This window comes from Gigantopelta aegis, chromosome 8 (genome assembly GCF_016097555.1).
Source record: "Gigantopelta aegis isolate Gae_Host chromosome 8, Gae_host_genome, whole genome shotgun sequence".
NCBI lineage: Eukaryota > Metazoa > Mollusca > Gastropoda > Neomphalida > Peltospiridae > Gigantopelta > Gigantopelta aegis.
In genome coordinates this window covers 28,432,884-28,455,417 of record NC_054706.1, presented here as the reverse complement: position 1 = coordinate 28,455,417, position 22,534 = coordinate 28,432,884, and the positions used below count along the sequence as shown (strand labels likewise).

At 36.9% G+C, this 22,534-nt stretch overlaps 1 protein-coding gene across 3 annotated transcripts; it reads left to right on the top strand.

Moving 5' to 3' along the window:
• The first annotated feature begins 45 nt into the window (after nt 1-45).
• On the top strand, nt 46-22,212 carry LOC121380155 (dehydrogenase/reductase SDR family member 7B-like). 3 transcript variants are annotated; one of them, XM_041508947.1, is made up of 7 exons: nt 46-93; nt 1,970-2,143; nt 3,675-3,778; nt 7,300-7,519; nt 9,401-9,493; nt 13,646-13,798; nt 21,507-22,212. In XM_041508947.1, exons 2-7 carry the CDS (start codon nt 1,981-1,983, stop codon nt 21,716-21,718), a joined length of 945 nt encoding a protein of 314 aa, XP_041364881.1. In that variant the 5' UTR covers nt 46-93; nt 1,970-1,980; the 3' UTR covers nt 21,719-22,212. The 3 variants fall into 3 exon arrangements, with proteins under 3 accessions (XP_041364881.1, XP_041364883.1, XP_041364882.1); XM_041508949.1 differs by having other exon boundaries at nt 50-74; XM_041508948.1 differs by lacking the exon at nt 46-93 and adding an exon at nt 106-272.
• Nucleotides 22,213-22,534: the final 322 nt, after the last annotated feature.

Here is a 22,534-nt window from a genome sequence, read left to right as displayed (position 1 = left end):
AAAAACGCCAAATGTCTGCGCACATGCGGTAGATTGACAGGTATATCCGGTTCCGTTTAAGGGGCACGTGAAAGGTGTGGTAAAAGTTTTCAGGTGCGCCTAAATTCACAGCACAAATATCGTGTTGCACGTGCAAATGTGAATGCTAATGACAACTAAAATATGCATTAGTGCATTGCTGAAATGCACACATTTTTCCTTAGAGTATGAAACTTTAGAAAAAGTAAACAAAATGACGTCATGAATAATGTCATTTTATCTTTAATTTAAAGGTACATGTTCAACACTTCACTCAGTGACCTATGGCTATGTCGTGATTGTATGTAGAGATAGATCTAGAGAATACTTAGTGTTGAAAACTCAATTTGAAGGACAAAACTGTTGAAATTTTTTCCTAAATCAGTAAATGATGGTAATGACGGAGTCACATAGCCTATCCTCCGATTCGGGATAAGGCGCACGTACGGGCACAAATTTTAGGTAAAATTTGCAAAATCTCACGGCGGCCGCAATGGTGCCATAGCTATCCTGAGGGCGCCTTGGCATTTTTTCCTCTTCGCCGTAGTGCAAATCGGAAGCTTTTAGCGCAAGTTCCCAATGTCATAGAAATTTGTATGGCTGTAAGCCTGTACACACGTAGACAGCATCGCATGAGCACCGCACAGGCCCAGCATTGCCCCCATGACATTTATACGGATGCTGTACGATTTTGGGACGGACATTCGGGTCCCTCAAATCGTATGGCACCCGTACGATTTCCAAGATCATCGTACAAGTATCTTACGATGTCTGTGCAAGTCCCTCACGAGCCCCGTATTACACATTGTACGGGTTACTCATGGCTCCCCTCCAACTGCCACACAGTATCCGTAGGATTATATTGCGGTACCCTAGCTTGCACTGTTGCAGCTTAGATACGGCGTCTCGCGATTGGAGTCGAGAAAACTTCAAAGGGCACAGTGCGGGCCCCGCCGAATATGTGACTGCTGCACATGGATGCCGCAGCCCCCTGCGATACCCCCGATTTCCCGAAATCTTAGAAATTTGTACGGGGCCCGGTGGATATGTGACCGTAGTATAAATCTAATGTCAGACCTTTAATTAATGCTTTTGTTTGATCATTTTACAAATGTTTCAACAAAACACCTGACATCTGTTTCTAAAATCTGGTGATTTGTGTTTCAGGTAGGGGTGTCGAGTTTCTTCTTGTCACATTCTTTACATAGAAGTGCATTGTTAGCTCAAGTCACCTCAAGCCCTCCCCATAGTGATATGTAGGGGAATGCTAGAGGAAACCATGTAATGCTTTAGCAATTGTCAGCAACCAAAGGGTCGCAAGTTACTATGTCTAAAATACATTTTTTTTCTAAAATCCGACTGTGCATCAAGTGAGCGCTTTACCACTGGGCTATGTCTCGCCCGCAGTAATTGCATTGTGAAACTGAACAAAATGTTCCCTGCCGTAGCATTTTCAATATTAGTGCACCATTTGTAGGCCGATGTTTGGCTTCAAAATTCTAAAATCTATGTATATAGTTTATATATATGTATACTCATGTATATATTCAAAGATTTATTCAAGTATTCTATCGATCCGAACATATAGGCCCCTTTTCAAAAGAAAGTGGCACTAAAAATTATGTACAAGATTTTCACACAGAGAGATGAAAATGTATGCCCATATGGTCCAAATAGGTTGAGACATCTTAGATGTACAAACATGTACAGACAAACCTGTTTTAAGCAGCCATCAAAGAGAATATAAAAAGTGGCCTTTTAAAATGCTAATTAATACAGCTTAGTTTGTACTGTATTACATGATTTGGGAGAATAAAAGTGTGGCCGCTTTAACACAGGTGGCTCTTTAACGCAGGTTTGACTATATATGACATTTAATTTTTAATATACCTGTAGTTATATCTATTATTTATGCACGTGCACATGTATGCAAAATATTTGCTTTTTGCAGACCTGTGAAAGATGGTTGGTGGATCATGGATTTTGCTTGCCTATGTGGCCGGAATATCTTTGTGTTTTTTGTGTCTCGTGTACATGCTGTCTCTATTTCTGGAGCACTGGAGGAGAAAGACTATCAAAGATAAAATTGTCCTCATCACAGGTGCAACATCAGGACTTGGGAGAGGTATGAGAGTACAAAATCATCATATTACCATTTAATTATTATCCACATAGTTCATGATATACACGGAAATATAACCAGTATAATACTAGTGTGTCATATTGATTGTTTACGTGCACAAATAATGATCCAATTTTGGGAAGCGACATCATGACTTAATGCGGCTTCCCGAGTCTTCTGTGTATAATCACTTATTAAAATCATATCATTTCGCCATCTCCTTCTAGTTACATTTGAAACATTTTGACATTGTCCTTGTTATTCATAATGTGGATAATAAAGAAATCACTACACTCGTGTGTGAATCGTACTGATTTTACAAAACTTGTGTCAAAATTCACATATTACCTCCCTCTCGAAGAATCCTGACTCATTTCGTAAAATCAGTACGACAGACAAGCTCATGTAATAATCTCTATTGATGTATTTGTCTTTTCATCTCTGAGGTTTACTTTTTTTTGGTATTTCTTTGTTTTTTTATCTGACGTGAATTTTTCTATCAAACCTTAAGGCTATTACTATTAAATGAGGCAGTCCCTTCCAGAATGTTAAATATGAAAAGATATATTTTTCTTAAGAGATGACCCTTTGTAGGTCATGTGAGTGCTGTAAGTAAGTTTTAGATGGGAAATGTGTTTAAATTTATTTTAAACCTGGTTTTTAAGGATATACATGCATGTAAGAAATAGAATAATACATTTGTGTGTTAAATACCATTTATTATGCAGCTCATTGTTAAATATGTATCAAACTCACTTTTGCTTGTTATTGTTTTTTTAAGACCAGCCTCGGGGACGTCGTGGTTAGGCCATTGGTCTACAGGCTGGTAGGTACTGGGTTCGGATCCCAGTCGAGGCATGGGATTTTTAATCCAGATACCGACTCCAAACCCTGAGTGAGTGTTCCGCAAGGCTCAATGGGTAGATGTAAACCACTTGCACCGACCAGTGATCCATAACTGGTTCAACAAAGGCCATGGTTTGTGCTATCCTCCCTGTGGGAAGTGCAAATAAAAGATCCCTTGCTGCTAATCGGAAAGAGTAGCCCATGTAGTGGCGACAGCGGGTTTCCTCTCAAAATCTGTGTGGTCCGTAACCATATGTCTGACGCCATATAACCATAAATAAAATGTGTTGAGTGCATCGTTAAATAAAACATTTTTTTTTTTTTTTTTAAAGCAACTCAATAACATTGAACAGTCAATGATTCATAAATCAATGTGCTCTAGTGGTGGTGTTAAACAAAGGATACTTCTTCTTTGCAATGTTGATGTTATCAAATTATGTTCTAATCACAAATCATAATATATCATAAAATATACATGTGCACTGCAGGTTCTGTGTACCCTGGGCTCGGGTGATACCGAGATAACTCTAACTTACAGCAAGTGTAGATAGAGCATGTCGAAATGGAAATACTGCAGCTTCATCATCCATCTCATCATCATCATCCATGTTTGTAATGTCCAAAACCAAAAACTGTCTTTGTGTCTGTGTTAAAAAAAAAAGTAAAAGTTTTTTTCTTTTTCTTTCAGCATGTGCGGAGGTGTTTTATAAGGCAGGGTGCCATGTAATTTTGTCTGGAAGAAGCACATCAAAGCTAGAAGAAACGAGAACTGCCTTACAAGAGAATGCAGTGGTTTGTCAATGATGTTAAATTGCAGTTACAATTATTGTTTATGTACTGAAGCCTTGAAAGAAAGAAATGTTTTATTTAACAACGCACTCAACATATTTTGTTTACGGTTATATAGCTTCAGACATATGGTTAAGGACCACACAGATATTGAGAGAGGAAACCCACTGTCGCCACTTCGTGGGCTACTCTTTTCAATTACCAACACGGCATCTTTTACATGCACCATCCCTCAGACAAGGTAGTACATACCACGGCCTTTGATATACCAGTCGTGGTGCACTGGCTGTAACGAGAAATAGCCCAATGGGCCCACCGACAGGGATCCATCCCAGACCAACCACGCATCAAGCGAGCGTTTTACCACTGGGCTACGTCCTGCCCCTGAAGCCCTCATTAATTACGATTGCAAAACACAAACACAGTTTTAATGCGATCAGATGTTTTCATCGGGCACAGGTTTAGGCGGGGCCCCCATTTTTGTATTTATTTTAATCTTGCCTTTGTATCAACCAAACTACATCAGTGTATCATGTAAAAAAAATCATAAATGCATGCCTGTTTACTGTCGATTGAAATCAACAGCTGAATAGACTTCTTTCACATTCCACTGCGCATGTGTGCGTAGTGGGGCAACTGATGGACGTTAGTCGTGAACTGACGCGAGATCTCGTACAAATAGCCCTGTCTACAAATTGGGGGGGGGGGGGACAATGGGAGACCACACAATAGGAATGCGAATTAGCTCTATTATTAACTATTGTATCAATAGGAACGAAAACTTCTGTAAACATCCAACAAATACTTATTGGAGACGTTTGCGTATTATTGCTTATCACGAAAAAACAAATTGTTGTTTACACCATCGGTTCTGATTCGTATACAATAAATGTTGGATATGGGCTGAAATGATAATGTATGTGTGTGTGTGTGTGTGATGTATGCAGATATTTATCGTATTTAACGTGATTTAAATATTTATAAAGCATCATACGGATAACTACATTCTGGATTTTTGTCAGGATTTCGTTTTAGCCAATTATTTAAAATTGTGTTCAGTATTTTGAAGAAAAATGAAATGATATGTATGGAACTTGAGCTACTATAAAATATTAGAATCAGGCCCGTAGGAACAATATTGGGGGTGGGGGCACAATCTGTAGTGGAAGGACACAGTCGTGTGTGTGTGTGTGTGTGTTTTAAACCAGATTTATATAAAGTAGTTAAAAGTTGGGGTACAATCCCCCGCCCCGGCCTCTCTGTTGCTTCCGACCCGAGAATGGCCAGAAATGTAACTGTATTGCATATACAGATATTTATATTTCAAGCAAGAATATGTAGCCTAAGAAACATGTAAGGCTTATTTATAAGAGATTAAACTAGCTGACAACTTGATAATATGGCGACAAACTCAGGATGGTTCCTTTATTATAAACTCAAGAGGGTTTATTATGCACAGTCAAATGGTACTTCGTTTGAATGTTAGAAGCAAACATATGAAGTATAATGCCTCGGACGATGGACAAGCCTGAATTTAAACCGAAATAATTAAAATTGTGAAAGAAAAAGAAGAGTTAGGCCAATAAAATAAATAAATAAATATTTTTCAGATCACATACTTTCAGAATTAGATAACTGTAAATTAATCAAGGTATTGGCGCTACGTTTATTGACATTTAAGCAAACGTACTACAGTGACACTTTAGAATTGACGTATGCATCAACAGTCGTCAAATAAAAACACGTCAGTAGCAACTTTACTTTGAAAGTTGTCCAGCGTTCAGAAAAAAACGTCATGCGCTATTTTATTTTGATATATCGATCGATGGTTAACTGATATATACAGTTTACAGAAATATGTTGTGTTAAGTTTGATATTATATGATAAAGAGATTATTACCCTCGTGTGTTTCGGTATCGTCAATATATAGATAGATAGATAGATAAGGAATAAACATAATGTATTATGCTCGGGAGACTTGAAGTTGTATGTGCCTCATATACATGATAGTGAAAAGTAAATACAAGAAAAACATAAAAAGTGAAAATAAAATAAAATAAATATATTTAAAACTTCGTAAATACCAAATATTTCAAATAAAGTTGTATGTGTCCGATATAAATTATAGTGAAGAGTAAATAAAAGAAAGAAAGAAAGAAAGAAAGAGTAAATAAAAGAAAGAAAGAAAGAAAATAAAGAAAGAAATAATTTGTAGATAAGACATGTAGCATTGATTAGTAGTTATATGGCTGTCTTTTTTTTAATGAAACGATAAGGTGAAAATATAGCTGTGATAAAGGTCTATCTGAGGCAGGGATTTCGTTGGTTTTTTAGGCAGAAGTGGAGGCATATTTTTATTAAATTTTAAATACTGAAATATGTGGAGAATTAAACATCACTAGGAATCCGCGTGAATATAACTATAATTCTAATTGTTAAAAGTAGCAAATACATTCCAATTAAGTTCATTTTATTGTATAAATATTTTAATTTTGCTTTGTTACAGGCGGCTCCAGAGACTTCGTCTAAGTTAATGTTTCTCTGCGTTTGGTCTTAAGCCATTCCAATGTAAACTTTAATAGACCATTTTTCGCTGCCATTATACCATCTGATACGAAATATGTACGTTAGTCGCTAGAGATTCACAGCTCCTACGAAGCTACTCACGACGCTCACAACTGTCGATCATGCCCCCCAATTTGTTTTCAGCCTGGATTCCATCTAATTAGGCAAGGGACGTCACTCTCCGCGCGCATGCGCATTAGGAATGGTAAAGAGGTCTATTGGTGAAACATACAAATTTCATTGCCCTTTTATGGCGGGATATACCGGGTAGCTCCATAGTAGTTCCTTGGTAGTAACCTGCAGTTTGAAGGGTGGTAGGATTATTTATCCCAAAAGGTGCCCCATAACTGGATCATCAAAAGCCATTGGTATGTACTGTCTTGTTTATTGGGAATTACAGGGCACAATATTTCACGAGAACTGTTGCATCCCAAAAGGTGCCCCATAACTGGATCATCAAAAGCCATTGGTATGTACTGTCTTGTTTATTGGGAATTACAGGGCACAATATTTCACGAGAACTGTTGTCCTGTTCGTGTGTTGGTTATGCAATTTTAAAATCACAAGAACCACCAATCAGTTATATGGTGAACAATTACATTCTAAAATTAAAAGTACCATATATCAGAAATGAAAGTGAAAATCAGTTAATGTTCTTGAACCACCAATGTAGCACAGAACCGTAGTTCCAAGTGTTTTAGGATTGGGTAGACCTAACTCATCGGTTACAAGAAATCTTTTCACGTAACTGAGCAATCAGATACCTAGTAAGTAAAACTCACTTAAACTGACTTCCAGTTACCTAAGATTTTGAAATATTGTCGTCTGGAATTGTATACGCAACTCTCTTGCTACGTTTTAGTAGGGGGGTGCATGGGGGAGCAGTTGCCCCTTGAACACCCGTCTCCACATTATATGCAGCTCTGGATATCCATGAATTGTTTATGATTTGTTGTAGGGTGGTGGCAAACATGAACTACATATGGTTACCATGGATTTAGAAGATCTAGCATCATTACAAGAAAAGTGTCAAGAAGCCGTCTCAATATTTGGTGAAATAGACATTCTCATCAACAATGCAGGTGTCAGTTTCCGCGGACAGATAGAGAACACCTCACTGGAGGTAGATCAGAAAGTAATGCTTGTCAACTACTTCGGCCATGTTGCTCTCACTAAAGGTTGGTACTTTATCAGGATTTACTAAAGGTTTTTGTTTAATGACACCACTAGAGCACATTGATTTATTAATCATTGGCTATTGGATGTCAAACATTTGGTAATTTTAACGTAGTCTTTAGAGAGGAAACCCGCTACATATTTCCATTAGTAGCAAGGGATCTTTTATATGCACTATCCTACAGACAGGATAGTACATACCACAGCCTTTGATATACCAGTCGTGGTGCACTGGCTGGTGCAAGAAATAGCCAAATGGGCCCACCAATGGGGATCAATCCCAAACCAACCGAGCATCAAGCGAGCACTTTACCATTGGGCTACATCCCACCCTATTAAAGGACTGTCAATAAAAGTATGGATGTTTTCAAGTGGTGAATATTGATTGGATTGAGTTTAACTGGCTTCTACACCCAATAACGTTTTTTTGTGCTGGTGTGTTGTTAAACAATCATTCATTCATGCTTTCTGCATTCAACATTTCGAACACAAATTCATTGATAATTGTATACTACAAGATGAAGTAGTCGGTCAACCTATGCAGGGTTTTAGATCTCACAAATTTGGGCACAACGAGGACTTTTGTCGTTTTATTTAGTTCAGTACTGTCATTAACAACTGCTGGAGAGGTGTCAATATTTAGAAATGCGTTTCAAGTTATTTTAATGAAAATAAACTTAATATTTCAGTGGTTTTGAGGTGAAATATTTTGAGGTCAGTATGTTTATAGTTAATTTGGGCATGAGTATTTTGGGCATTTGTATTTTGGGCACCATGTTTATTGACTCGACTTCGATGCAGTCTAAAGCCCTGCTATGTCATTAAAAAGTTTTTGTGCTGAAATAACATGTGACAGTAATGGCATGGCAGAATAACTTTTGAAACATATATGACAAGACTTCTGCCACAGAAATTATATTATCAATTTGGTAGACCATAGGACACCTGGTAAGTATCGGTATTTCTGGTCTAAACATGGCATTGAACATATATTTACCGTATTGTGGAAACAATTTGACTTTATGGATCATTATCAAGTTTAATGTTTATCAGGTCTTGTGTTTGGAATTTGTTTTTGTACCGATCTTATTGGAGGTCGGACTCGGGATGGGCGTGTTCAAAACCCTAGTGGTATATGGGCACGTTAAACTAATTATCATCACCATCACTAAATTAGCCTGTAGCTTTTTGGCTCCACCATGCATCCGCTGTAAATTGAAAGTAAAAGTTGCCAATTGATATTTCATCTCCTTCTCCCTTCCCCCACCATGATAAACATTGAAATAAGCTATGAGTGGTCACATGACTGAAAATGGGATATACAGGATACAGTTATAAAACATTCTAGTCAATGATTGGCTGATGGGATGTTTGGACTGGTCCATTTTAATAGGGGGAAATGTTTTAAGGTTAGGAAGTTAGGTTATGGATGAAAGGAACATTAAATTAACTTTTAAAAACATTATAAACCTAGTTTTGTACATAAACATAAATACAATGCATATATACAACTAAACCACAATTCGTATTACTACTAACTAATACGGTTTAAAGTTTACATATTTCATTTTCTTTTGTCCTTACAATACTAATTTTCTGTAATGATGTAATTTTCTGCGTGAAATAGATGCAAAACGCATGTAAATGTACGGCAGGTACACACATGCAACTGGTGGTTACAAACGTAAACTTATGTTGTTTGTGAAATTGGCTCCAAAGAAATACATGTAGTTTTGAAAGGATTAAAGTAGTTGATGTGTACATTATACATACTTTGTGTTTAGCTGAATTATTGTTAAGCACAGTGGGACTTTAATTTTATGTACTGTACACATTTCAAGCACGTATGTCAAAAATATGTGTGATTTTCTTGTAATTTTCAGCAATCTTGCCAACCATGCGGAATCAAGGTCGAGGTCATATTGTGGGTATAAGCAGTATTCAAGGGAAAATCTCCATACCGTACAGATCGGCATGTAAGTTTTTAATCTAGAACAGGCATATACATGTTTTAGCTCAATGCTAGAAGTTTTAGTATCAGTTATCCATAGTAATGTTTTGTCGGTCCAGTCAGAGGGTGAGACTTAGCCCAGTGGTACAGCGCTCGCTCGATGCGCGGTCAGTGTGGGATCGATCCCCGTCAGTGGGCCCGTTTGGCTGTTTCTCGTTCCAGCCAGTGCACCACGACTGGTATATCAAAGGCCGTGGTATGTACTACCTTGTGTGTGGGATGGTGCATATAAAAGATCCCTTGCTGTTAATCAAAAAGAGTAGCCCATGAAGTGGCGACAGCAGGTTTCCTCTCCCAATATCTGTGTGGTCTTTAACCATATGTCTGACGCCATAACCGTAAAATATAATGTGTTGAGTGTGTCGTTAAATAAAACGTTTCGTTCGTTCTTTTGTTCCATCCCAGTCATTGCTTCACAATCTATGTAGGGCACAATATTTCACAAGAACCGTTGTTCTGTTCGCGTGTTGGTTACACAATTTTAAAATCATGAGAACCACCAATTGGTTACATGGTAAACAATTACATTCTAGAATTAAAAGTACCATAGATCAGTAATGAAAGTGAAAATCAGTTTATGTTTTTAAATACGTTTGAACCACCAAATAAAGTAACACAGAACCGTTCGTCTTTTGGGATTTAGGTCAGCTCAAGTCGTCGGTTAAATACGAGAACTATATTCACGTAACCGAACAATCGGTTACCTAAATAAAAGTCACGTGAACTGACTTCCAGTTACCTTAGATTTTGAAATAATGTACCCTGCTATTGTTTTTGCTTTTCTACATTTATAAAGAATTGCTGACCGTGTAACATTATAGCCTTGGAAGATGCAATCAATTGGGGGGGGGGGGGGGGGGGGGGGGGGGGTTGTCAACTATAATATGTTAGTTTGTGTTTCATCTGGAAGGGCCCAGTGGTAAATCATCAGAGTTGGGGGGGGAGCTATTGTCCTCCCCATTCCCTGACCTCCCAGTTTCTGATGCCTATTATTCTTTTTGATTAGCAGTAAGAAATGATATTTTTACGGAGCGGGATGTAGCCCAGTGGTAAAGCGCTTGCTTGATGCGTGGTCGATTTAGAATCGATCCCCGTTGGTGGACCCATTAGGCTAATTTTCGTTCCAGCCAGTGCTCCACAACTGGTGTAACAAAGGCCATGGTATGTACTATCCTGTCTGTGGGATGGTGCATATAAAAGATCCCTTGCTGCTAATCGAAAAGAGAAGTCCATAACAATGCACCCGCCCACAAACTAAAATCAAAAATGGCCCAGCACGTACTTAATAAGGAATTGGACAAAAGAAAACCGGCTCCTAGTACACAATTGCAATGCAACTTGAGGGAGCTGGACAAAAGAATACCGGCTCCCTCTACCCAACCCCAAAATTCCTTGCTGCTGGTGGAGGCACCAAGGGCACAAGAATGGGAGAGATGGAAGAGAAGAACAACATACGGATCAGATAGCGCCAAGAGACGGAACCCAGGAAAACACTAGGATTCGCTGACCTTACCTCCTAGATATACACAATTGCAGTGTATATATACAATTGCTTCGAGTCTCCCCTGGGTTGTCATGCCACGATCAGAAGAGATCAAGCCCTTTCTAAGGGCCCTATGGGCAACCTAGGGAGACACCTCATCATCTGCAGGTCTTAACTACAAAACTGTACGAGCTACTCTCAGCCTACTAAAATCCAAGCCTATACGTAGCTCTCTAATGTTTATTTTTTAGAATGACCATCAAAATTGTGCCAAACTTCCTTCATCAAAATGCGCACTCATTTCCCTTTGGCTTAATCCTACGGGACATTCCAAATTACATAGCACCATATCATCTCCCGCCTGTTACCAACTACGGTTGGACTGCTGGTGCTCCCTTGCACCTGCCAGTGCAGGTGGTCTCTCCTTCACCCACCCCAACCCTTTCCTGTCCTGGATGGAGGAACCGACTGAGGCCGGTACTTGTGCCCAGGACAGGCGTGCACTACAACAGCTTGCTCTGAATGTGCACGTAAACAATTTCTGAATTCCCAATCGAAAAGAGTAGTCCATGAAGTGGCGACAGCGGGCTTCGTCTCTCAATATCTGTGTGGTCCTTAACCATATGTCTGATGCCATATAACCGTAAATAAAATGTCTTGAGTGCGTCGTTAAATAAAACATTTCCTTCTTTTTTTCGATACACTGCTGCATTGATGATACACGATACCCTTGCTTGTGACACTGTATCAATTCACATTTTGACCATTTATCGATTCCTATTTCCATATCATTTTGATTTGATTTGCTTATACAGGCTATTTCCTTGAAGAAAACACAGTGAAGTAGACAGGGAATATCTTCCTGCTTATAGTTTAAACTATTTTTATTTCACAAAAGAAATGGATTGGCAAACAGGCCATTGGCCTATATTAATGCCTCCTGCTTATGTCAGTATGTGTATGATGTTTCCTGTTTTAATCAGTGTTTCACTTTCATCATATTTGTTTCTTATTTTAAATCTATATTTTCACCACAGATTCTATTTCTTGTTTTACTGGAAAAACACTGTGAATCAGGTATTATGATACATATCGTATTGCAGGTTATGTATCGTGATAAATATCGTATCATGAGGTAGGTGTATATTGACACCCTTAATTAGAGCCCATAGTAATTGCAGGCAACTGACTAAAACAAGGAAGTCTTTTTATGTTTAAAAATTACAGTGAAACTCCATTATTGCGACCATCGGCAGCACTTAATAAATTTTGTCTTTTTATTGGAGTGGTCCTAATACTGAATTACCAACATTTAAAAAAGGATGATTGTTTGGTAAATATTGATTGTGAGTTTTACATTCCACCTTCCTTTCCGGTTGTCGTCAGCAATGTGTAAACTGATAAAATTAATAGGTGATGACAGTGTATTCACGTTTACAGTGTACATTGAAAAGCAAGAATAATCAAAGTGTCAAACCTGCTTCAGTTATTTGTGTGCCTGGACCCGGTCTTTTTCTCAATTATTACACAATAGAGTTTAACAACACTTACTGTCTGGACAAATAACATTTTAGGATATGTCCACTGCCCCAAAGGTCATACAAATTTGTGACTTCTGTCTCACTTGACTGATCACAGCTAATTGTTGAAAAATAAAGTATGGTATGGCATTTGCTTTCACAAAAAAAAACCATTTTACTCTGTATTGTAACTTACTTTTCAACATTATTGTGTGCAAGTTATACAATAAAATGCTTGTGCTCCGTACCTTCCAGAAATTAATTATGATTTTCTAGTTCAAAACAAATACCTTTGTCTTTTCAAGTAAATAAATATAGGGTTTTTTAATTACTAGTTTGAGCAACAGATTTACCTGCAATTAACTTTAACACCATAGCGTTGACAACTAGGCAAGCTTTTATACATTATGTATTGTTTGTCGCTTATGTGACTTGACACGTAAATGCTGTGGTCGCATTTGTGGGGTCCAAATACACTGAAAACGACCACTGACTTTACTGGTCATAATCCGTAATAGCAGGGTGGTCTTAATACCAAAGTATTTTTACTACAAAATAATAAGGAAATGTTCCGGTCTTTAAAATATTGGTCTTTATAGTGGGGTGGTCTTAGAACCAGGGTGGTCATTAGGTGGGGTTTTACTGTGATTTGTAATAAAATAATTAAGTATAGGTTCCTGTATGTTTACCTAATGATGTTAAAAAATTTACTAGTTTAAATATATTTAAGAAAAATATGTTTAAAACATTCCTTAGAAACATGATTGCTCTTCTACATTGTACATACATGTATGGTTTTGTTAGTTTAGTTTTTTAATAATAATAATAATAATAATAATAATAATTATTATTATTATTATTATTATTAGTATGGTTTTGTTAGTTTAGTTTTTTAATAATAATAATAATATAATAATAATAACAATTATTATTATTATGATTATTATTATGATTATAAATAGTAAGAAGGCCTCAGGGGAGAATAGTCTAGAACTAATTGAGCTACCTTCTATAAATAAAGATTTTATCGTTATTATTATTATTATTATTATTATTATTATGTAATTGGTGAAGCAAATAATACATGACAATGTGTTTTATTTATGTTCTGCAGACTCCGCTTCCAAGCATGCCTTCCAGGCATTTTTTGACTGTCTGCGTGCAGAGGTGGCTGACAGGAATATTGCTGTGACTGTGATTAGCCCTGGTTATGTAAAGACCAATCTCTCTGTGAATGCAGTGTGTGAGGATGGGTCGAAATACGGTGGTAAGTAATGCATGGCTTCTAGATTATGGTAGCTCCACTCCCATGATTAGTGATATTCGATGCTGGGCTAGTAAATATCTACTTTTGCCATGCCCGATGGCTAGTAAAATGTTTTGGGTCAGATGTTGCAGTAAAGTCTATTTTCTAAATATGAATATCCTGCCCCCACCCCCATCCCCCAAAGTTAAGCTTTATCTCCCTCTTTAGGTGACATATCCAATTATTACATTATTTAGTAAATTTATTAACTTAAAAGTAAAATAGAGCTTGTGAATTTTTAATCATGGCTAGTACATTTTTTAAATCACTGATCCCATGACAAGTGGATTTCATAAAAATTCTATAAGCCCTGTAATGTTATGTAAAATTCATATTTCAGTATCACTTATAGTAAAATAAAGGGTGCATCTTCAGACCTGTCAACCTTTAGTCAAGAGAAAGCAGGAGGTGTGTGTTGAAAAAGCAGGAGATTTTGTAAAAAAAAGCAGGAGATTTTTTAAATTAACACAATTTAACCCAAAATCGCAAGATTTAAAAAATATATATATTACAATAAGTTATATGAACACTACATAATGTCATATATACTTGTTAACCTTAGATCTTGGCATTTAAAAAAAAAAAAAAATAAAATAAAAAAAAAAAATATATACTCAACCAAAAAAGTATTGCAGTATTGCATTTTTGATCATAATGTATACATTTTGCAATTTTGAAAGAAATGCAAGTAATCACCATGTTTAATCCAGCATACTGTTTGATTGTCAATCTGTTTTTTCTGGAAAGTTTTCCACTTCCTGTCTTTGTTCGTACACAGTCTGAAAATGTCGTGTGCGCACATAACATGAAAATCACGTGCAATGATTAAGCATAAGCCTTGATTTTCAACTGGCAGACCTGTATCTAATGTGAAACGAAAGAAAATTGTGTGAAAATTGCCATGGGACTCTGTCCATCAATGTCCGAAAACCAACGCCATGAGGCCATTGGTAGACTTGCTGCTGGTGAAAGTGTTAGGAACGTTGCTCGTCACTTTAATGTCCACCCGATGACAATACTGCGTCTACGGTATCGTTTGCAACAAACTGGAGCAGTAAAAGACAGACGTCGCTCCGGTCGGCCATGTGCGACAACGCAAAGAGAGGACCGGTATTTAGTGACGTCATCACGCCGCCGTAGATTCCAAGGTGCTCCCAAGTTGGCGGCCGACTTACGACTGGCTACTGGCACAATGGTTCACCCTCAAACCGTTCGTAATCGACTCCATGATGCTGGTTTAAGAGCTCGTCGCCCTGGTGTAGGGGTTCCATTAACATGACGTCATGTCGCAGAATGCTTGAGGTGGGCCAGAATTCATCAGCAGTGGCGTCTTAGACAGTGTTATGAAGTCTTGTTCACAGATGAATCCCGATTCTGTCTAGAGTTTGCGGATGGTAGACTAAGAACATGGCGTCGGCGAGTCGAACGTTATGACACTGCAAACATCATCGAGCTTGACAGATACGGCAGAGGCAGCAGCATGGTCTGGGCGGGAATTCATTCCAACGGCAAAACTGACCTGGTTACTGTTAATGGAACATTAACTGCATAACGATATTGTGACGAAATCATTACACCTGTTGTCTTGCCATTTATGCAACGCAACCCTACATTCACATTTCAGCAAGACAATGCCCGCCCTCATTCTGCCCGCATAACTAACGAACTTTTGCAGAGAAATCACATTCAAGTCTTAGACTGGCCAGCCAGATCCCCCAACCTTTCCCCCATTGAACACGTGGGACATCTTGGGTCGACGATTACGAGAACATCACCCACAACTGAACACTCTTCGTGACCTTGAACTGGCGTTACGTCAAGAATGGAACCAAATTGCTGCAGTAGAAGTTCGTAGGCTTACGTCCAGCATGAGATGTCGTTGTACAGCCATTTTCGCCAAAATGGTCTGCATACAAGATATTGACATTTGTGACAAAATCACATTTTTGTACCCTCCTGTTTAACAATGAAGTATCCGTCAATAAACATCTGTTCATAAACATAAATTTACTTCCAGGCTTTTCAAATAATCCATTTTACTTAATTAACTAAATTTGACTGGTTTTAGACAAATAATATAAAGTTTGAAGACGATTTAGTGGGAACTGCAATACTTTTTTGGTTGAGTATATATCATTTTTTTTTTTTTTTAAAGTTTAAATATTATGATTTAATACATATATATTTTTTTAAATAACTCTTTTATCCAAAAATGTTAAGAACACGAACAAGAAATTAAAAAATTAATTAGTACATTTACGGTATTATACTTACAGCCTTTACAGGTTACGTTACATCATCATTTGTGGTTAGTGTAGCTAAGTACCTGAGACAAATTTATATAAATCTTATAAATTAATATTCAGTTTTTACTATTATGAGGAACAGTGGCGTGGTACTTATTTAAAATCATTATAATGATGCAATAAATATTGTATTTCCATTAATCATAAGTAAAACCTCATTACAGACATCGTGTGAAATTTACCAGAATTATACCCATTTCCGTGAGTAACTTTATGTCAAACACAACATTTATTAATTGTACAAAAATAATCTCTTGAATATACCCTTGTTACCAACATTTTACTGCGCAAACATACAAAATTAACTGACACATGTGTATATAGCTAATTGGTCTTTTCGTTGTCTTGCTATGACATGTGATTTTAACATGCATCATGTGTATCGTCGCTGTCAAGTCTGGGCCAGAGTCTGGCACTTCAGATTCGTCATAGTTGCATTATGTAATCTAGTGGGAAAGAAAGAAATGTTTTATTTAACGATACACTCAACACATTTTATTTACGGTTATATGGGGTCAGACATATGGTTAAGGACCACACAGTTTTGAGAGGAAACCTGCTGTCGCCACTACATGGGCTACTCTTTCCGATTAGCAGCAAGGGATCTTTTATTTGTGCTTATAATCTAGTGGGAAGATATTTTACAATTCAGAGGCATTATTAGAACTAAATTGGATAGTTATATATATGGCAATACACAGCCTGTTGAATTATCGGCAACACGCTTCGTAGACATTACGATGACAACAAACATTATAATAACACGTCATTTTATAAACTCCATGTGTTTTTTTAACAATATAAATATCCCACAAGTCCTACTTCGGCAAAGGTTAAACAGCCGGGACAATTCGGCCTGTTACATTCTCGGAAACCGAAAGTAGTCGACATTTTCCGAATGAGATTGAGTTACTTCCCTTATGTTATTTTGGCAAAACAGGATTTTTTTTATGCTTACAAAAATGTCATTTAACAGGAGAAATTGTCTCCTGCACAGAGGGTGGGAGATTTGATCAAATACCGGGAGACTCCCATGGAATCCGGGAGGGTTGACGGGTCTGCATCTTTGTGCAGCCAAGTTTCCAGATTCATAACATTTCAGGGCTTTAGATTGCATCAAAGACGAGGCAACATACATATTATGTTCAAAATAATCACACCCAAATTAAGTACAAACATGCTGACCTCAAAATATTTCACCTCAAACAACTGAAATGTTAAGTTTAATTAGGTTAAAATTTAATTAGGTTAAAATAACTTGAAATGCATTTCTGAATATTGACAACTCTACAGCAGCTGTTAATGACAGTACTGAACTAAAATGATCTTACATTTGGAAAAGATAAAAGTCCACGTTGTGCCCACATTTGTGAGATCTAAAGCTCTGCATAGGTTGAGAAGGCCCCTGTTACTTTGTGTAAGTCAGAATCACCCAGTGGGCGATCACGTGACCTACGTCATGATATAGGTAATCGAACTTTGTAATTCTTGCGACGGAGTGTTACAAAGTTTAGCTGAATGTGGGTGCTGTCAGATTTCTTTCTGTAGTGTGTGTATTAGTGATTAATATGTTGATTTTTAAAAATCAAGTAGCTTGAAAATTATCGATGTAAAGGTATGTAATGAAATTTACTTTTCGGGTCCCAATCTGGGGACCACGGGTTCGGCTACCCCTTTCGGTTGTAGACTTTTGCTGGTACTAAGAGTCTATTAATAATTCTCTAGAAGGCTGAAATTACTATAAACCAGACCAACTTGGCTAGCACAGAAAACCCAAACTAACAAACAAACAGATTATACATTTATTCGAGGGAGTACAAACAAATAACAAATATGTATGGTAGTCCTCCAAGATCCATATATGAATTGACTACCACTAAATAAATAAATTTACACCCACATATCCATACAAATAAATATTTATATTTAGGGACGTGTATGAATGTGTCGTGGATAATCCCGACGAAGAGAATATTCAGCACACACCAAATAATTAGGTTCTACACCTTACACGATTACCCATCCATGCCGGTGTACACGAACTCCGTTTAAATCATATATATTGGACAGCCCCTTTCAAAGCTATTTTTAACCAAAACACCCTATTAAAGCAGTCGTTAATCCATATAATTAGGACTCACTTATTCGGAATGGGGTTACAAACCATCGACAATGACGAAGACCGCTTATTAAAATCAACGAGATCCTAATTTAATCAGGTTTAATTTACTCAGACGGGTCGTCCGTTCTCTAACTCAGCCAAAACGATTAAGCGGACAGTTCGTGCACGGTAAAAACACGGAATTATATATGGGACGATTACACCTTACACGTAACACGGGTCATTGCCTGACTCGCTTTACGTAGTTAATTTATAATTTTAATAACCGAAACTTATAAGATATACATTGGTTAAATGTATGTTTAAATGGGCAGACAGCTAGGAATGGAAGCAAACATGTTTATATATATATAAAACGAAAAACAACACAGCACACAAAAACTAACCTCACAGAAAAACAACCCGAGCGCAAGTGGGGATGAATAACGTGCGTCGAAAAATGATCTAACCTGACCAACCTGATTGGTTGATTCAGTCAGGCCACACTCTTGCACGGACTTCTGCCGACAACATTTAAAACGGTTGCACAACACTTATTGTATTATCCCTCGTAGCAATGAGAAAATAACATTTCTGATATTCATAAGTGAGTAGAGTTAGATCATGCTGTTAATGTAATTAGTAAGAGATATAATCAGAATCTTAACTGAATATAATAACCAAAGAAAATATGAAAAGATAGACAGACTGAAAACCAGGAACGCTACAGGTATTTGATGTCAAACATAGGATTGTTGTGGTATTTGAGTGCGAATCTTTGACTACCATGTGGTGGGCAGCTATTGCCAGAAAATTACACAGCTTGGTCTCTGACTATAAGGGCTGAATATCTGTCCAAATGTCCGTCTAGCCCTCTACAGTCAGAGTACTTGGGCTAGGTACTGTTGGTGGACTTTCACACCTGTGACAAAACGAAATATTGTCAAGCATTGCTTAGTTGAATTCAGACCCGTGATAACGCTGTATATGCATTTATACGGCAAGGAATTAGGACACAAAACTGGGGTAGGGTGCAGCCCATTTCTATATATTGCTAACTAGAACACTGTATTCATTCAAATGGTTTTATAGTAAACATAAACAAGATAGATGCCATTATGTGAATGTGTGTCTTCATTCCCTGGGTTACATTCATTTGATAATCCAGTCATTATGATTCCCAGTTTCTCATTGCAAATGATAGTTCTTCTGTAGTAGACAATAGGAGATCACTTCTACTGATTGACCAGTACTGCTTCTAACTATAGGCACTGTTACTGAAGTTGATGCTAAATTTAAGTTTAGTAAATAATTATGAGTAATCATGAAAGTAATTAGCAATGTAATTGATTACAATTGCGATTACATGGCATTCTCAAACATTGTAATCGATTACGATTGCAATTACATGAAAACAAATGTAATCAATTACAATCAATTACGATTACGATTACCCCATCTCTGATATATATATATAATTTATAATACATAAATAAATAAATAATAATACATACATACTTACATACATACATGCATACATACATACATACATATACATGTACAGTCAAACTTCGAAAACTCCACCTTCGATCTCTTGAAAATTTCGATCTCTTGACCTGAAACGACAGTCCCAGCCGAATTGCTATACAAATTAGAAATAACGGCCTTCGAAAACTCAAACTGCGAACACTCGATAAACTCAATCTAATTCTTTGGTCCCGCCATAAAGATTTAATAGAGTATGCACCTCTAAAACTTGATGCGTGTGGATTGATCAAACAGTCGTTGCCAATAATATTTTAAAGACAAATGAATTGTCAATCCGGGCAATCATCTGAAGCGTGCCTGTCTCGGGTGGTCTTGGCTGTCAAGGATTAAGGTGAAAATTACAGAATAATAGATCGCCAACCAAGCGGAATGAACTGATCCTGTGTTTGAGTGTTGGTGTTCGTACATGGCGGAGAGCATTGCTACATAATACACAATTACAGACACAGTGGGTAACTCAAAGAGCACTTGTAATAATTGTTAGCACTGATTCTTTTTTATAATTGTTATGACCTGACTTGCATTACTGCTTTTTAATGATTTTTCTTATTTAAAATAATTTCGTGAAAAATAAATGTACTGAGTGTTATTCGCATTCGGTGTTTTATTTATTAGTTATGTTCCACCATGCTTTGACATCTGTAAAATACATCAACGTTCATTATAACATTTACTTCCTCTTTCAAATTTGAACTGTTATATATTAATTTCGAAAACTCAAACTCCCTGAAACTCGAACTATTTCCTCGTCCCCTTCGAGATCAAGTTATCCAAGTTTGACTGTATATATACATACATACATACATACATACATACATATATAAATATATAAATAAATACAATTATTATTATTATTATTATTATTATTATTATTATTTGTCATCTGCCTTGGATCCCTCCTCATTTGCTTTATACCCTAAATACTTTCCGTCTTATTTTCCATAGCCAAAGGAACTTTTTCTTTGACTTTGACTTTGCCGCCAGCTAATGTCATGGTGTGTCACAATATTTGAGACAGCACAGCATTATTTCTGGTATAGATGGTGCTGTTACTTACAAGACATTTGAAAAAAAAAAAAAAAAAATGTTGACATGTGAGGCCAAAATTAATGTGCGCACTGAACAGAAACCAGTAATATATATATCTTTTGGGGCTAATACTGTAAATACTAGCATTTCTGGATAATTAAGAGGATATTCATCTTTTAAACAATTTATAGATATGCAGTGTCGAAGCCTCACCTTTCTTTCTTTTCTTTTTTTCTTTTTTTTCAAAGTTTATTGTTCCAGAAAAGAAATACGATAATGCCAGGGTTGGGGGCCCTGGTATCACTACCTTACATTAATGTTATAGGATACACATTATATAATAATACAAATAATATGTTATGATATTAATAAACGTTACCACACAAAAGAAGAGAAGAAATAATAGACGGAAGTAAAATAAACAAATAGAAAAAGAAAAATAACAATAATAAAACAAAAACAACAATAATAAAACAAAAATAATAATAATACAAAATTAATTTTAAAAACCCCCCAACAAAAAACAAACCTGAATAAATGAAAACCGCATAACGAAGCTGCATCTTAATTAATTAAGCCACCATTAATGTTTTAGTCTTGCATGAACCTGTTGTGCATGTACATGATTATAATGGTACCTGCTGTTCGGAACTGTATGAATGTAATAATTGGTTTAATGTTACAGTTACAGACAAGACGACCGCGGCTGGAATGAGTCCCGAATACGTGGCCATGCAGGTTTTGAACAGTGTCATTATGGGAAGAAAAGATGTAATTCTGGCCTCCTTCGTTCCACGAATTGCAGTGTTCATCAGGACTCTTCTACCTGGACTATTTTTCAAGCTAATGGCATCGCGAGCGGAAAAACAAAAACATGATTTCATGAAAAACAAATGAAGTTTTGCTAACTCTGCCCTGTTCAGAATTTAACATGTGACCACTGCACAAAATTATTGAAGCTTCTGAAATGTTATTGGTGCTTTTGGTAGCGGAGATGTTTGGCCATCAGCTTTTGTGAAAAGATGTTTGTGTTCTACCATCAGGTATCACTGCGGTTTCTGTTAAAAGCACATAAGGTTAAAACATATTTTAAAATTCCAAGTGAACCAAAGAAATTAACTTTACTTACAAAAAGAGTGAATAGGCAGAGTACAGTATGAATAATATTTAAAATAAAAAAGTGTCCTTTTTTAATTAACACAATTCTGGAGAACAACATGTATAACTGTGTCCTAACTGTTTTTGTATTGCCACTCCACTTATTTTAGGCTACATGTACATGTAGGTACCAAATAAAGAAGAAGAACACATTGATTTATTAATAATCGGCTATTGGATGTCAAACATTTGGTAATTTTGACATATAGTCTTAGAGAGGACATCCGCTACATTGTTGCTTTAATAGCAAGGGATCTTTTTATACGCACAGACAGGATAGCACATACCACAGCCTTTGATATACCAGTCCTGGTGCAGAGGCTGGAACGAGAAATAACCCAATGGCCCACCGATGGGGATCGATCCCAAATCAACCGTGGATCAAGCGAGCGCTGTACCACAGGCCACGTCCCACCCCACATATAGGTACAGCCGTGGTGGAAATTTGTGTTAAAAACCTGTGTCATAACACATCTTGGTTGTCATTACAACACATTGAATGGAAATTTGTGTTAAAAACCTGTGTCATAACACATCTTGGTTATCATTACAACA

Excerpts from the sequence above, each read along its gene's own strand:
- LOC121380155 (XM_041508947.1), top strand. The coding sequence starts at position 1,981 with ATGGTTGGTGGATCATGGATTTTGCTTGCCTATGTGGCCGGAATATCT. Across the intron at positions 2,144-3,674 it reads AACATCAGGACTTGGGAGAG|CATGTGCGGAGGTGTTTTAT; the intron begins GTATGAGAGTAC and ends TTTTTCTTTCAG. Across the intron at positions 13,799-21,506 it reads GGATGGGTCGAAATACGGTG|TTACAGACAAGACGACCGCG; the intron begins GTAAGTAATGCA and ends TTAATGTTACAG.